This window comes from Harpia harpyja, chromosome 9 (assembly GCF_026419915.1).
Source record: "Harpia harpyja isolate bHarHar1 chromosome 9, bHarHar1 primary haplotype, whole genome shotgun sequence".
Taxonomy (NCBI): Eukaryota; Metazoa; Chordata; class Aves; order Accipitriformes; family Accipitridae; genus Harpia; species Harpia harpyja.
The window spans coordinates 33,648,097-33,665,321 of record NC_068948.1 but is presented as its reverse complement, the minus strand read 5'-3'; the positions used below and the strand labels follow the sequence as shown (position 1 = coordinate 33,665,321).

Genomic DNA, 17,225 nt, shown 5'->3' with positions numbered 1-17,225 from the left:
AAACATGATCTGTTATAACTTCAAAAGCCATCTTGGGTCACAGGTATGTATTGGACTAAATTTGGGGGTGGGTGGAAGGGGGCAGTTATTTGGCTGTACTTTTCTAGGGCTTTACTTTTATAGCATGTAATAGAAACCCTGCTTCTTCTCTATGGCAACGTGAAAGACCTTGAAACCAACAGGAGTGCGATTTCTTTACAGGAGGAATAAGTCAGAGGAGCTGGGCAAAGACTCACTCTGCCTGGCTTGCAGTGTTTTGCTGCTTGTGGTTTTTATCTCTTCTCCCTCCCCCCGCTGTCTTCTTTTTTCCCTTTCTTTTCCAAAATAAGGGCGGGGTGGAAGGAGGCTTCTGAACAAAGCCACCTGCAGAGTGAAGCATACATGGGCAGCCTTGATGGAAAAGTGAGGCAGACCATGACACGATACACCACTGTGGATTTGAGACTCAATAAGTAACCCAGGATCATGTTCTTATCTTGCATCTTTTTTTTCTTCAGCATCCGGTTATTAATTTTGGCTGTCATCAAACATCGCCTGGGCCTCTGCTAAAACACCATCTGGATCAGCTAGTTCAATCTAAATAAAAAGAATACAAATCAGTTATGCAGTGTAATTGAAGAAGCTTAAGGTTTTATAGATCTTGATTATTTGAGCATTAACAGAGAAGCTCTCAGGTATCAGGACTTTAGTTTGTATTGCAGCCTTTCAATTACTGTTTTAGAAACATTGCTACACTTTCCTAATTTTATTAGCATATTGAACATTGCTTCATCTCCTTGAAATAGCTCTGCGTGGAGTGGACTGATTCCCCTTTAACAAAACACATTCTCAGACAAAACTGGCTTTGATTTGTAGCCTGTCGGGTCTCACCTATAGTTTTAAAAGGTGAGTAATTGCAGTCACCCAAGTGAGCGTTAAAGGTCACATGAAAGCAGGAGTCTGGAGTCACGTAACCTGCCTGCAACTGGACGCGGATTCTTGAGCAGGAAGTGGCAAAGCCCTGCCAGGAACTTGTCATCTCTGACCTGCTTTATGTCCTGATGCTTTCTGGGGGGTTCATGTGTGTGTTCTTCCAGGCAGAAGATGTCCAGTCTTTCCCTCATTTATTTTGTTACGCTTTCTGAAGCCTTGGCTTCAATAATTGTAACAGCAAATATCACAAGTTCACCATGTTGTGTCTTTTCCCATCTCTGCAGGTATGTTCAAATTCTGCCTTGATGCAACCCCTTCATCTACATACTGGATTCCTTCAAAGCTTATGACAGTTGCTCTCTAGTTTTCAGCCATTTTCTGTCCTGTGCATCCCCACCATTTGTTCTGTTTACCTGCTAATGAAGACACACAGTGATGCTTCTCCCATGCAGAAGCTTGGATCCTCACTGTTAGCCTCTTGCTAGGCAAAAGCTGACTATTTAGTTGCCTGGCTTTGGCAATTTCTAATGCTCACCTGTCATCTACTTTTCTCCTAACAGCTGCTTGCAGCAGTAATTTGACAAAAGGTTTATGAAAATCTGAAGTCAATTTTTCTCCTTTTATCTGTTCCTTCCCCCATATTCTGAGATCAATAAATCTCTTCCGATGGAAAGCACAATAATGTCAGTGAAAGTTGATGCTTTCTTTTTGCCCATAGAGCAGAAGAAAATTGGGTCATAACTTGGTCTTCAGGGAGTTAAATAAACAGCCAGGCTTGAACATCCTGCCTTAGTGAAGTGGCAGTTCATCCCAGGCTGTTGGGCTGGGTTGTTGAGGAGGCTGTTCTCAGGTGACCTTTGACAAGCCTTGTAAGGTAAATATTTTTAGCTACAGAAGTACTGCTCCTTTCACTCTTTTTGCAAAATAGAGATTGTTTTTCCCTGCCGAGTATTTGGTGTTTATTTGTCTGCACTGCCGTGGGTGTGCCTAGTACTTACAGGATTAACTGGCTCGTCAAAAATGGCTGCGCTCAAAGAGCCCTTGCTACAGAAACCAGATTTGAAAAAAAATAAGGGAAGCAAAGGTGTAACAGCTGTTCGCTTCGGTAGGCTGTGTGTGCTCAGTATCATTTGCAACAACCTTGTCCCTGGAGCAGAGGAGGAAGATAGGTAGCTTTACCTGCCACAGGGCCGTGCTGTTCCCTGTGTTCCTGGAGTAAAGCATTGTGCTGTGGTTATCTGGTGAGGTTCTGCTAGGCTCTAAGCAAAGAGGAGCTTCCCCACCCGTATCCTGCAGTCACCGTCCCTTGGAAATGCAATGTCTTTGGGTTTCACGTGTGCAGACCATGGGGATTTGAGCTGAGACTCTTTTGGCCAGCTGTTTCACTTGGAGCCACGTCTCTTCCCTACTGGTCCCCATTCCCTGCCCTCCTCCGAGGACACAGAGCGGGGGATAGGCTCTCCTGTCCTCCGGCTCCTGTGCCAAAGTGATGTGCAAGGACCCGGCAGCTGCCAGGCTGACGGCCCAGAGTGTCTGTGTGCCCCTTCGTGCATCTCGCTGAGTCTTTGGGAGGGGTATGGGGACAGGGACTGGCTCTTCCTCCGCAGCCTGTGTTGACCTTAAGAGAAAAGGGGACTGGAGGATGTCGGCTCTCAGACACCCACCTGCTATATGCATGTCCCTCTATCCTGCTGGACACGAACGAGCCCCTGGACAGTGCCCAGGTAAAGGAAATAGCTGATCTTAGCTCTGCAGCTGCTTGGGTTTCAGTAAGTTCTAGTCAGCTTCAGCAGTTTGGCTTGGCGAAATCATTTGATTTTGACGCAAATCCCACTATTGTCTCTGCCTCTATTGTCCCCATTTCCTTTGTGCGGCTTCAGGTCTCTAAGCAGTTTTGGTGCATGAGAACTGCATTTTTTCAGATGTAGGCAATTAAGAGGCTCCAGCAGTGGCTGGATGGGCCTTTGGTCCCTATGGGGCTGTTGAGGACACTGCTGGCCAAAAGACTCTGAGCACACGCCCTGTGAGGTGGGAACCCCATGGGGGTAATCGCCTGAAGAGGGAAATGCTACCTGGAGAGCTTCCCCGAGCACTGATGAATGCAAACTTCACTAGCAAAACCCAAATTTCCAAGCAATTACCTTTGGGATTGGATACTGAGTAGGGGCAGGAGCTTCATCTCTGCCAAAGTCAATCAGAATTCCACATTTTGGTATATCTGCTGCCCAGATACCTTCAAACAACTGTCCCTTATCCAAGTAGAAAAATTTCCCTGGGCCATGCTTCTTTCCACCTTTCCAACCTCCTTCGTACCGATTTTCATTTGCTGCAATTAAATACATGAACAGATCATGAAATTTGCACTGTTTCGTTAAGGGGCTACAAATGAAACTGATCAACACAGCGAATGGACAGAAGAGGAAATCATCTCTTTGGCTCCTCTTATTAATTTCACAGGGGCTGTGGCACGGTGTATCATTTTGCTTTCGCAGTGCTCCATTTGCTGTGCTGCAGAGGGAGAAAAGGCTGTGGAAGGAGGCCACGCTTGCCGACTTGGAACAAGAACTGCATTCACCTGCTTTGTTCTTCTCATGGTGACAGTACTTTTTAGCTGATGTGCGGAGCGAGTGAGCTTGGGGTAAGGGACTAGTTGGTGAGTCACTCTTCACAACATGAAAAATTATAGGACACATGTTGGATTTGTCACTGCAACAAATCACACAGAATCTCTGGCTTGAAGAGGTTTGCTTGTCTGGGCAAGGAACAGCCGCACTGTCTGATTGTTGTCCAGTCAAAATAATCTTGATTTCAGATAATACTTGTAGTTATGTTTTTCCTCAATGAATTACAGGGCAAGAATTTCTATGAGTGTCTGAATGTTTCAGGCAATCAGTTACAGACTGTTTTTCCAGCTGTACTGCATCTCTTGGTGTTTTTCTGCAAGTTGAGAGAGGTTTTTTTGGGCGCTCTGCTGCTCTCCAGGAATCCATCCATCCATCACCAACAGGGAAAGCAGAGCTGCAAGGGGAAGAGAGCAGCCTCGTCCAGGGACACTGGTTCAGAAGGGGTATCATACCCACAGTGATGTTGGGGCTGGGATATATCCAGGCCACCCTGCTCTCACTGGGGGAATCCTCTGCTGTCCTCTTTTCCTACATACAGTGTTTCTAAGCCAAAAACCATGGGGATTTCTGACCAAGTTACTTAGTGGAAATATCTTTAGTTCTCAGCTGAATTCTGCCATTCTTCATGGCAGGAGATGGCCGAACTACCAGGGTACCCCGCACAGTGCTGCAGAGAGAGCTGGGGATTGCCAGAATGCTGTAAGGCAAGAGGGAAAAACCAAAAATGCTTCCAGGGAGCGTGGCTGCTGGGCTCTTCAGGCAGGGTCTGGTTTACAGGTTGGAGCCATGTCTGTGGTTATCTTCAGCTTGCATCTGGTGGTGTGCTTATCTGCAATGCCGACCTGCCCTGCCCACTGGTGGGAGCAGCTCAGCTTCTGCTCTTCAGCCACCGACAACTCAGAAACCACCAAAATCACAGACCCGGCTGTGATGGAGGGGCCATTGAATGCCCTGGCTGCACCGCAGCGCCCAGCTGCTCCCATCCGCTCTCCTCCCGCAGCATCTGAGAGGCTGCATTGCTCACAGCCAAAATCTCTGCAGATGTGCAATGCTCTGGTTTAAAAGCTGTTCGGCAACGGGCTGTAGCAGAGGCGGCAAATCAGCGCAGTGCTCCCAGCCGAGCTCACCCTCACCGGGCGTACTGCCACTACAAGCAATTTAATCTTGAGCTGCAGCTCATCGTGACCTCCGCTGAAGAACTCCTTTTCTTTCACCATCGCAAAGCTGCTGGCACGTGGGCACACTTCCAGCGGCTGAGCTGAATACATTAAGCTTGTGGGTATGAAATAATTGCTCTGGCTAATTTTAACCAAAAGGAATCCAGCTCGCAATCAGTTGCAGGCTACACTGGAGGCAACTGGGCTCTGAAATGGTGCGTCGGCCGTGTCTCGGCCCACAGGGGCTGTCAGTTTATAACACCAAGGGTGACTTTGATGGGAGTGAAGCAGATCAGTGGAAGGAGTTACCCCTGGAAGCGGGTGCTGATTTCATCTGGATGAGCCATCTGTCCAAAGTGACTTTACAGTCAGCAGAGAGAGCGCAGTCGTGCATGTGATGTGCAGTGAAGGTCGTGCTCGTTCCTCCCTGCTGCTTTGCTTAGCTAATTTCTAGCCTTGAGATCATTTTCAAGCAAAAAAAATAGATGAATAATAATATGGAGATAATATTTCTTCAAATGTTCCTGGAATGCAGGGCCTTGTATTTCAAAGGATTGGGATTCTTGGCTTTGGGGAAAAATGTGTTAAACTCCAAGCAAAATAAGGGAAAAAAAATTCCAAATTTCTATTTTTATGCTGAGATTGCCCCCAACATTCCCAATTCATGATGTGCTCGGTGTTATTTCTGGGAAGGGATTGTGTACTAATGAAACCCCTGTGTTCACTCAACATGAGCCAGTGTCGGAAGTAAGAGAGGGGATGGAGTGAACTCAAAATGAAAACTTCTCTTTTTTTTTTTTTTTTTTTTTTTTTTTCTGTGCTGGAAAGTGGACTCCTCTTTGGTATGCAGCAGTTAGAAAGTATGTCTGGCAAAGTGCCTGGCTTGAAAAGAGAGATTTGCTCTTCTCTGACCCAACAGTATATTATCTCTAACCCTAACCATCTCAGTCATTTAAATGTAAATCACAGCAAAAATAAGCTTTCCTGCGTGTGGGCTTGAGCAGCGCAACACCGGCCCTTGCACAGCCTGTGCTTCCTCCAACACCAAATCAGGAGGGGAGGGATGATGCAGGGGAGCAGCCGCAACCCTGCCGCAAGGCTGTGCAGGAGATGCGATGTAACATCCAGAAATCTGGACAGCAGAGGCATCTGGAAAGCAGCACAACACCAAATACCTTGAAGGGGGCAGGCAGGCACATTGGGCGAGGGTGACCGGTACTTACGCAGCCGCAGCATCCCCTGCCCATTGGGCTTGTTCTCCAGCCACTGCCCCTCGTAGATGGAGCCATCTCGGTAGTACATCCGTCCCCAGCCGCTCCGCAGCCCACCACTCCACTCGCCCTCGTAGCGCTTCCTGCCGGCATAAAATGTCACCCCGTAGCCCTGGAGAGCAGCACAGAGATGGCCGGTTAGGAGCCTCTGTATTGAAAGACGTCAATGTTCAATTTTGGGACATTACTTTCTTGAGACACTATTCCTTTGCTTATTACTCTTATACATGGCTGCTGGCAGCCCAGCTCAGTGGCTGTTCTTGTGTTGGAGGAAACAAGAGGTGGTGGTATGGGATTTTTTTTGGCAAATGATTTTGTTCCCATGACAAAACCTCAGGTTTGTATCTCAGTATGTTATTATTGGCATGACTGCTGCTAATATTTAGCTAAAAGCAGGTTTTACTAGAATATAAAGCTGCCTGGGAATAGGCAGCATAAACAAGACCTGTCTCTCAATGTGGGGATTTTATGCCTTTCAACCCTGATGATGCTTCCTACAGCCCAGTGTGTCCCAGGCTGGGCAACTCCTCTGCTTGCCCCTGGGCAGACCAAAGGTCTCTAAGTGATGCTAACCACAGAAACAGTTTTGCCGCCTTCTCCATCCATACCCCCAAAGAGCTAATATCCTAAACAGCCCCTTGCCTCGCTTCCTTCCTCCTTTACAAGAAACTAAAGGCAGCCCCGAAGGCTACCTGCGGCGAGACCGGCAGGCTGCAATGCCACCCATGTCTCCCCGCAGCCAGGCACCGGGCCAGGCTCCCCGGGGTAGCAGGTGTCACACCGGCGGGGCAGGTGAGGCTCTGATGTTGAACTGTCTCCACTCTTTGCTTTCTTTCCTCAGGCTCGATGCTGCTGGCAGGTTTGGTTGGTGAACTTCTGAATTAAGACCACTGCGTGTGTGCAAGCTGGGGATCCCAGGAGGTGTTGGTGTTATGTGTGTGTTTGCCATTAAGAGAAGTCCAGAGGTACCCCCTATTCCGGGGAGTGATAGCAGTAAGAAATATTTACATATTACTAATCAGTTTTCCCATAGGAATAAAGCGTTAATTTATCTCTGAAAAAAAAAATGAAATCAGTTCTGGAAATAACTGATTTTTCTGAGCATTAATTTTATTAAACTGCATGGATGTAAAGGCAAGACTTCTGTAGAAGAAAAAAACAACCCTAGTTATATTTGGATGTCATTATAAATCTTTCACCAAAGCCCAATCATGCAAAATATATCCTCAAAGAACGGGAGGGGAAGCTCCCTCCAAGAGACTGGAGCCATAGAGCCGCACGCCTATTAGAAGCGTAAGAGGAAATTAATTTAATTTAAGAGCAGACACAAAGATGAACACAAGGTTTCCATTGGCAGATCAGAAAAAGTTCCTACAAGGATTTTGCACATAAGATTGCAGTCATATTCACCAGATGACTTCCTCATTTTGTTCCTTTTAGAAAAACCAGTGATTTATGTGACAGGCTTAATTTCCAAAAGAACTCACGTTGTCTAATATGCTGTAAAACTCCCAGAAGAAGGTACGTTTTCCTGCAGTGCTTATGATAAAGGTTCCTCTGACTGCTTCAAGGATGAGAGGAATGAAAGGGATGGGTAGGGAGGATTAACACACAGGACATGAAACCTCTTGTCCTGCTTGGCCAAGCTGCAGGTGAGTCTGAGCAGCGATCGCTGGTGGGAGGTCGGGGCTGTAGCCCGGTCACCAGTGGATGGGTGGCATGAGTCCCACTCCAGCGAGGAGATGGCGGGTGACAGGGCACTCTTGGCCACGCTTGGCTTTTTATGAATGATGGGTTTTTACTCCTGAAGCTTCCTGGGCTTTCTGCAGGTTCAAATTAAGTTTTAAAGAGAGCCCAAGCCTGGAGGAAAATCTGTTCCTGTAGCTTCTGCCTGGAGTCATGCTGCTCCTTCCCTATTGCTGGCTGTGGGACACAGTGCAGCTCCTACAGCATCTGACATGGAGAAGTGATTAACAGCAGGAGCAGCGAGGTTGGGGAGGGCAGGGGGAGAAGGCTTAAACACCAGAGCTTTTGCTCTTGCTTTCATTGTCTTGTTCCATACATTCATTTCCCCATACCCCTTCAATTCAGCCTCAGTATTTGAAAAATCAGCATTTTAAGTGATCTTTTTGCATGTGTGCACCCAACACTTCCCCATGTTTTGGGGCACACTGCCTCACCGCTGGCATGCGCAGGAAATCTCACTTACGGATTTTCGGTCATTTTTCCACCAGCCTGTGTACACCTTCTTGTATTCCTTGGTTACAGGGTCAGGAATGCTGTATGAGCCATAACCATCCCTCTTCCCAAACTTCCAGTCACCGCTATAAATAGCTCCGGTGCATTTCCATACCTGGGTGCCTTTACCTGTTTAACAAACAAGAGGAATGACCATTGCAGTTGTAAGAGAAGGGTTTAGGGGGCTGCCTTCCTACAGCTCCATCCCAGGCAAGGCAGTGCTCCCTGCACCGAGGCAGGTTTATGCCTGGGATTCAGTTTAGCTTCCTGAGTAGGAACCATCGTTAATCTTGATCAGGGGCTTCCTGTGTGGCCTTTGCTGAATGCACTTAAATCTTTCCAAACCCTGGTTTACTGCTTGTAAACAAGCCTGTCCTGCTCTGGCTGCTCAGGGCTCGGTCAGGGTCTTCTTCCTCTGCTCTATCTTCTGCAGCACCCGCCACAGCTTGAGGATAAATGAATATTCCTGAAGCCAAGTCAGGAGCCAAGAGAGCTCCAGGGACTGTGCAGCCAGGGCACGTCCCGGTGCATGGAGCTGACTGCAGTTTGCTGTGTTTGCAGAGGATTTTTTAACATCTATCGTCTAGATAGATCAGGTAATTGCCCCTGAGTGCATGCAAAAGCTCTTCAAGTTACCTATCAGGAATATTTCTGAGTACATTTTTGCATAACATATATCAAAGACATATATATATCTATAGTCATACATGAATGAATGGTCTTCCAGGAGCATATACAACCGCTGACCACTCCCTGCCCCCAGGAACTTTTGTAAAGACATCTAAATTGGTACTTTTTCTCAAAATGGTGTATCTTACCATGCTTCAAGTTGTCCAGCCATTCGCCGGTATACTGATCCCCATTTACAGCATAGACCGTGTGTCTTAATCCACATTTCTGTGCTTTCCTGTCCCATTCATGCCAGAGAGGCTCTGTAGCCCTGGGGTATTTTACAATGGGCATATTGTTCGCGGCTGGAGAGGAAAACAAACGATTGTCAGCAATAAATGAAAGAGAAATTACTAAGGCAGGTACTGGCAGAGTAGTTTATTTGTGAGCTATGCTTTAATAGGCACTCGAGTCAGTAATTGATGTCTGGCTTTGGAAGGGTAAAATAGAGATATAACAAACAGAAGATATCTAAAAATACTGAAGTACAAACCAGCGCTATCTGAAAATAGGCTCACAGCATAGCCTGGGCTGTTAAGAAGCGTTAAATAAGTCTCAGCAGGTCAGGTCTATGGTAGGCATTGGTCTCTGTGCCTGCCAGAGATCTTGAGGAGCACAGGGAAAGGCAGCCCCTTCTCTGTACAACCGAAACCCTGCCAGGCTCCTGGCGAGGCAGGAGCAGTGGTTTAAGCAAATTAGAAAATTATTTGTTTGCTAGGAAATCTCTCAGGACATTAGAAGACATTCACAAGGTGGAGCAGGTCAGAGAGTTGGCCGGTGTCCCTGGGGTGCACCAGGAGCTGGGACACTTCATACCCCCAGAAGTAACGTAGCTCAGGCTCCTTTACTGCTAAAAATACCAGTCCTGCAGGTGTCTTGTTAAAAGGCATCGAAACCACAATGTTTCCATCTACCAGGAAAGAGGGTTGCAGACTTGCCCAGGGCAGGACAACCGCTCATCAGTCAAACAAGCCACCAAGGAGGTGGCTTCCGAAGTGACGTGGGTTTTAAAGCATGAACAGCAGGCAGGGGATGATGGGCACTGTGGGGGGGATGGGGATTCGGGTGTCAGAGGTCTGGAGGGAAAGGATCAGCGTGGGGGAAGAGACGGGAGAAGAAACTGTTTTGGCCCATCAATACAGAGAGGACAGCAGCAGAGTATGGTGTGGTGGTGATTTCTGGGCATTGCCGATGGAACGACTTGCGATTCGGCACAGCGGGAATGCCAGCACGGACTCAGAGGTGAGAGTGGTCTCCTATAAACCATAAAGAAAAGCCAAAAGGTGGCTATAGAAACAAAAAGCAAGTGTCTATGAATGCCTTCAACATCCAGAGCTTGGCTGGAGCCCGGCGGGGTGGGATGCTCTCCGATATTGTCTCCTGGGCTCCCCCTTCCGTCCTGATCCGCTGGACTGAGATATGTCGAGGGATTTTGCTGCCTCTCTCCCTTCTTGGCAGAGCAGAGCTCCTGTTCCTGCTGTGTTCTGGATGCCAGAGAGCCCAGTGTGGGGGAAAGCATGGAGCTTGGGAGGAGAGGGGAAAGGAAGGTGCTTCGGGTCCTTGCTAGGGAATAAAAGCTAGAAATTACAACTAAGACAATACAGTTAGCGTTCATCCTCAGTTCTCCACATAGCTGCAGGAAATGGTCATTCAGCAGCTATTTGGGGGGATATCATTGCTAAAAAGAGTACTTCTGTCTCCAGGATGAGCCTTCCTCCCCAAAACACAGCTGTGTTATGTAGTGCGCGTCCCACATGGCTCCTTACTGTGGGGCTGTGGGGAATGCAGGCAGGGCTGGAGGAGCTCAGGCAGGGCCAGGGGGGCACAGGCAGGGCTGGGGGACCTGCCCAGGCACTGCATTGTGAGCTCGGATCCGGGGAGGGGACAAGGGTTCCTGCCACGCTGCGGTGGGAGGAGAGGGGCTGGAAAGCAGTTCTCCGCTGGTCAGTCCCCCTTCAGCTGTTGAACACAGGTACCTCCTCCACCGACCTCAAGGAGAGGTGGGAAGGCGAAGACGACCACATTGCCAACCCTTGAAGCAGATGTTTTGGGGACAGGGTTGTCTGTGAGGGCAGAGGAGGACTTGGCAGCTGGAGTCCCCTGGCCATGCCACTCACCTGGGAGCATCTTTGTTTGAGGACATCGAGGGCAGGATCTGTGTCTCGGTATGACAGAGTCGCAGCCCACCGCAGAGGATGGTTTTTCTGCAGTGCAAACATGGGATACAGCACAGCTGCTAAGTTCCTCCCTCGCCTTTGAAGGCTGCAGCCCCCAGAGAGGGGGATCTCACCAATATTTGCCAAGGGCTGGGTGTCTGCAGGACACGAAGCCGCACGTTGCCGGCTCACATCTGTCCTCCCCTTGCTGGGGGAGCAGAAGAGCCAAGCTACAGCTATGTGCACCCACCCCAACACCAGCTGCGACCTCTGAGCAGCTCACGGCCGAGAAGAGATGTCTCCCTGCTGCCCCCACCAGATGGGAGCATCACCGTCCCATTACCATGTCTGACCACTTCTTTAGCTCAAAGCTTAGGATTTAAAAATCCCAGGGAGGATTCCCAGCTGCAGGGGCAACCCCAGCACCCCGCTGTCTGCTCACGGTCCCCTCCGAGGCACAGCCCATGCGGAGCACCCAGGGTAATGCTGGCTGGCTGAAGCCACCTTCATTTGCTGAATCCCCTTGCAAATTTAAGACAGTGATGCCAGCTTTGCATAAGTGATAACGTAGTCGGTATTTATTGCCCTGGATGTTTTTAGCCACCTACTACAAGGGTGGGAAGGGGCTGGCAGCAAGAGGCAGGTGGTGCAGAGCTGCTCTGGCTGCAGCCTCCCAACAGCGACTGCAGGTCTTGGCGCTGACGGCTAGAGGCTGCTGCTCCCATGCGTCTCTGCTGCTGCTGCTGCGTTTGGGGTTGAGGATCTTAGAGTTCCGCGTCCTTCTCTAGATACTGCTCTATGCACCTCAGAGTTTTGTCAGGTTTCTGGCAAAATTCAGCTTTAGTTTGTACAGTTTTTCCCCCTGGCCCTTCACAGGACTTCAGAGCAATGCAGTTTAGCTACAACTATACTTTTTTCCAGCTGTACATATTAACTTCATAAAGAGTAAGGTGGAAAATTCAACCGACTGCAAAGAAAGGGCTGCTGGCTGTCCCTGGCAACACCCTGCCTGCCACCTCACCACATCCCGTTGTGTAATCTCCGCACCAGCTCTGCCTGCACGGCAGCACCCTGCCTGACTGTCACCCAGCCCCGAGAATGCCCTGGGTGAGTTCACCCCTTGCATTGACCCCTGCACCATGGCACTGCCCCGCACCAGGGTCCCTTTGCCGGCACTCTCCGGTGCAGCCAAACCATCCCCAGCCCCTCCTCGCCCCCACGGCAGTGTCTCTGAGTGGGGTGCTCAGGGCACCTTCTGCGGCTCCTCCCCAGCAAGAAGGAGCAGGGTGCCAGAGCAGCGATGGGAGCGGACGATGGGGAAAGCCCACATGCTCGGTTTGCAAAGCACCCTCGAGTTTGGCCCACGCTCTCCTGCTGTCCCCCACCCCAAATGCCACCCCATAGACACCAACCTGCGATTGGTGCTGGCTGCTGCCGGCTGCATGGGCAGGGTCGTCATAGCAACTCTGCCAAACTCCTGCGCGAAGGGTTATGGGAGAGCTGCCGGAGAGCTGGAGGACCGAGCGGCTGCAGGCAAGAGGGATGCTGGTGGGACGGGGGCTCGCGCGTGCTCCACGGTAAGCGTGAGGGATGGAGCTGGAGCCGGGCTCTTCCGTGGAGCCGCCGAACGCACACCGCTCTGTGAAGCTATGTGTCTTTGAGTTAAGGATTATCCAACAGAATATAAAATGCTGATAAGCAACGAGTGTTTCACCTCTGGTTGTTTTATTTTATATGCGCAGCAGCAGAAGGCTGGAAATGAAAGCACTGATTATGGTACTGATGGGTGACAAATAAATCAGCCTTGCAAATATCAGAAGAAAAAGGAGAAACCCCCTGAAAATGCACGTCAGACATCTTAAAAGAGAAAACTGAATAATCCTGAACTAATTCCCTCACCCATTATGTTTCTTCTGCAGGCACGATGAGCAGGGATTGCCATTATGTTCCTGTGGGTGTCTGTGATAATCTTCCCTAACAGGTACTTAACTGTGCACATTTCAAGCATAAAACCAAAGTTCTCGTTTTACTCCCATGAGCCAAATGCATTTGTTTATTCTCATCCTTTAAGCACATTTTTTGTGCACAGCACTGCAGGCTGGGTGGTAAACATTTCGAGGTAGGTGAGGAACCTTGGGTTGAAAAAAAGCACCTGTCTCTGCAGAGGTGAGATACAGCTCGGTCTTCCCTGATGGGTGTTCGTTTGCCATCTTCCATGTTCGTAGCATTGAAGGTGGCTTAAATGCTGCATCCATGCTCGGGTAGACAGAGGGTGTGCGTGAGGGGGTGGTGACTACCGGGGTAAATGTCCAATTTTCGACTGCAAGCAGGGAAGGATCTTTCAGGTTTGATGGTGAGTAACAGTGAGTATCAGGGAATATAGCAAATAGTGAAACAGTAAAGCTGTTTCACCCAGAACTGCCTCTGCTGCGGTCAGTATGGGCAGGGGAAGAAAAACACCTCCTCCCTGGACTTATTCCAAGTGTGAGTGTGACTGAAGGTGAATATTCCATTTCCCATGCCATGCGTGAGACTCATGGAGCAGGAGGAGACAACGCCGCTACCCGGGAATCAGGGGGAGAAGGAAAATGAACCGGGGGGAGGGAAGAGCTGCTCCACACCCAACCTGCAAGCTGGCATGGAAATGGCGGAGAGAGATCTGTACTACAGGAAAATACAAACACGGAATTTCTGGTACTGAATTAGATGAATTGGGATGACGGCAGCTGCCGGTGAGCAGGTCCCAGCACCTCTCTGGCTGCAGGGGATGTGCTGACCCAGGTGGGTGGCTCTGCATCTCCCTAAATCCAGGGATGTAGGAGAGGTGGAACTTACAGAGTCTCCTTTAAGCAGGAAAACCAGACAGAGAACTATGGAAGTTGACCAAGTTAGGAAATACTTATACAAGACAAAATATTTCCTGTTATTAAAAATGAGATGAAGATGTTCAGGAAGGATTTATTCACACTTGTTCATGTAAATGCATTCTGGTTTGGGGCAGAGCCTATGAATTACCGAAGACAATCGTTCCTGTGTTTTCCCGTGGCCAGTTGTATGGGGCTAGAGTGGGGGATGGGGTTTGTGGAGGAAATGAGAGAAACCCAGGAGGGAGAAGAAAAAATGCTTACTGCAGCTCAAAACCTACAGTCTTAAATTACAACCAGAAATAGACCCTTCTGGAAAAGTATTAATTATTTTGAATATTTCAGCCCCTATATTGTACCACACTTAACTGAGAATTTGTCAATTAAAAATAATTAGCTAACTCAGACAGTTTCACTTGTTTATTTTTAAACACCACAGGTTATCTGAGGTTTTTGAACTGCAAGTCCAAACTATGTATCACCTAACCACAGCTTTTGCTAAGCACAAGTTATATACACATTAGAAACTCAATATATATTTGAAACCATTTTAGATGCAATAAAGACTTTAAAAGGATTAAAATAATTTGGCAACAAGTTAAAATTCACAAATTGGGACCAAGAACTGCCCCGCAGCTGCCTCTGCAAAAGCCTCTATATCTGGATGAGATGGAAGGAAACACTTGGTGATGTCTCCATTTCTGGGTCGCTTATTTTAAATCCTTCTGCTCCAGGTCTCCGTGTGTTTGTTATTTTACCTCCGTGATCCCAGAGCGGGTTATCAGCACCGGCTGCTTTCGCAGACCCTCCTGGCCCCACCAAGGCGGCTTCGCAGAGCCATTTATCTAGGAAGAGGCTGTGCGTGATTCCCATCTACAGTTTTCTTAGTCCAGGTACAAATATCTGAATTATATTTTATTATTTTGTCACTCATTATTATCATTCTGTACCTTTTTGTACTACGAGGATACAGAGTGAGTAAATGTAAGTGTACTCTTCTCACAAAAAAGGCAAAATTAGACCATCTTGAAGAGAAGGCGGTGATATTTGCAGCTTTACCAGAAAGTTCTTTTGACTCACTGAACTGAAATTTTACTTAAAAAATGTCATTCCACTACAAGAGAAGGAATCCCCTTAATAAATAAGAAGTGTGGATAATTTTTGTAAAGGGTGTCGGGTATGTAGAATATGTAATTCAGCCAAAGTGTGAGGTATAAACCTGAAATGACCTGGAAGTGCCCCAACCAAACCCTTTTCTTCTCCCAAGGGCAGTCATTTCAAGACACAACATTGAGGCCACTATGAAAAGTAGGGTCAAAATCCAGGTTACAATGGACTAGGAGAACTTGGTTTTTCCTTGATGCAACTCCCCTTGTTCTGGCCTTTCCAGCCAAAATTTGGCCCCACATCTCCTTCTTGGCTTTTTTTTTTCTTTTTAAATAGTTTTTTCTTTTTACTCTCACAGACATTGGTCACTGCCACTGAGGAGCACCAGCAAAGCCTCTTCCACCAGGGAGTGACGGGGTTTCAGTTCTGTTGCTGTTCATACGGTTGTTGCTTTAGTTGTCTGGCATTTGATTAAACCTTACATTTATTAAGTCTGAAAGGAAGCTGTTAAATCAGTCAGTGTAAATTATGCTTTAACTTCGCCCATTATGCTGCCAATACAATTTGTTGCAACAGACTTTTAGCTCTCCACTTTCTTCCAGTTCGGACATACCAAAGAGCAAACTAAGCAAGGGGAGGATGCGTGAGGAAAACGCCTGGAAACATGCCATTTGTGGAGCAAGGTCCCATGACATGGGATGCGCCTTGATTTTTTTCAGTTTAGAGAGTAAGATTTTTTTTTAATTAAATAAAGCCAAAGGACCTCAGTATTCTACATCTGAAACCAATCATTTTTGCAATGAAAGGAGACAGCTGCTCTGAGCTGAGTTTGCTCTCACAAAGCTTCGGGAATCACCCAAGTGAAATGCCCAAACCAACTGAAAACTGTCAAAATCAATAATTTAAGTTTATTCTGGGAACTTTGTAGAATAAATAGAGAAAAAAAATTAGAGAAACATATGTTGAATTTCTTTAAAGGTGAAGAATGTGACAACAACATACTGTGGAAGTAGGATGCTCAGATGTGTGTTTTATTGCTGCTATATTCAAAAGAAAAGCCAGAGGAAGTGGTGGGAGGGTCTTGGACTCCGACCAAGCGTGTGTCGGGTTTAGCCGGATGAGCAGAGAGTGGGTGCAGTGCTGAAGGAGCTTCCCCACTGCTCTGTTTTTAAGAATTATTATTAGCACCTTTTAGGAGGGATTGAAGTGAAAGGTTTGAGATGTAAACTTCACTGGTTGACTTCGACTTAAGAGGCAGCCTTGCGGGAAAGCGTTTCTTTAAAACTCTTCCCTCCTTTTTGCTGGGACCAGCTCTCTCAAGATAAAAAACATGTTGGTTTTACATCAAAACAACCTAAAGTAAGAACCCTAGGTTATCTGACATGTTCAAGTGCTTACATATTCATGCAAAGTGAAATGTTGAAGTCGTTGAAGCTGATGCTTATGACATCCTCTCCCCAGGAGTATCTTTTGCCACAGATTTACAGCTAATTGTCTCTACTTAACTACCTGCAACAGGACTGTTCAAACATAGGCTTCTGTTGTTAATTAGTGAAGTCACCAAAAACTGAGAATTATTTACTGCACAACTGTAGAGTGCTTTGCAGGGATATTGTTTTAAAACAGGCAGATCACAGTAGGAAGATGGCGGGAGATAAATTTGGCCATACTCGAGCTAATGCGTCACTGCAAGTCCTTAACTGAGGAATTAATCCAGATTACAAAGTGAATCAGCAGTACCAATCTCCAGTTGAAACATGTGCAAAGTATTTTATTTATCATGGCTTACTGTCATCTGATGTTAGAATAGGGACTTACCCACATTTATATTTTGTCCTTTCAAGTTTGCACTGTGCTGGAAAGAATTGGTATTTCTAGGACAGGAGAAAAACATCTAAGGAAACAGCCTCAATTATCTTAAGAGAAAAGAATGAATGGAATCTGTGTTCAGAAACAGTCTGGAGGGTGAAGGAAAGGAGCTCACATGTGACTGCACATATATAACTACATGTACTCGAACAAAATTTAACATCAGAAGAACAAGCAGTCACAATTTTGCTGTGATCCTTAACTTGATTTATTAACTCAATTTCTTTGATACATTTTCTGGCAGTGAATGGTTGATGAGGTGGGATTAGTTAAGGTAAAGGCAAAACAGAGATTTCAAATTTGTAGATTTGCTGTGCAAAGGCCTTAGAAGATCTCTGGCAGCAAAAGCCAGCCATTC

At 47.3% G+C, this 17,225-nt stretch overlaps 1 protein-coding gene and 1 long non-coding RNA gene across 2 annotated transcripts; one reads left to right on the top strand and one right to left on the bottom strand.

Annotated features, from left to right (window-relative positions):
• Positions 1–501: 501 nt before the first annotated feature.
• Positions 502–11,073, bottom strand: MORN3 (MORN repeat containing 3). The gene is made up of 6 exons (XM_052798031.1): positions 10,989–11,073; positions 9,021–9,176; positions 8,174–8,331; positions 5,917–6,112; positions 3,054–3,238; positions 502–576 (listed from the first exon to the last, which is right to left on the bottom strand). Exons 1-6 carry the CDS (start codon positions 10,996–10,998, stop codon positions 508–510), a joined length of 774 nt encoding a protein of 257 aa, XP_052653991.1. The 5' UTR covers positions 10,999–11,073; the 3' UTR covers positions 502–507.
• Positions 11,074–11,573: 500 nt separating this feature from the next.
• Positions 11,574–15,747, top strand: LOC128146575 (uncharacterized). The gene is made up of 3 exons (XR_008236786.1): positions 11,574–13,721; positions 14,626–14,784; positions 15,357–15,747. It is a non-coding gene; the product is annotated as an uncharacterized LOC128146575 (long non-coding RNA).
• The last annotated feature ends 1,478 nt before the right edge of the window (positions 15,748–17,225 follow it).

What these genes read in the sequence shown, in the direction of transcription:
- MORN3 (XM_052798031.1), bottom strand. An exon ending in GCTGGACAACTTGAAGCATG is followed by an intron (nt 8,332 to 9,020) that starts GTAAGATACACC and finishes TTTGTTAAACAG; the next exon opens with GTAAAGGCACCCAGGTATGG. An exon ending in GCAGGGGATGCTGCGGCTGC is followed by an intron (nt 3,239 to 5,916) that starts GTAAGTACCGGT and finishes ATTTAATTGCAG; the next exon opens with CAAATGAAAATCGGTACGAA.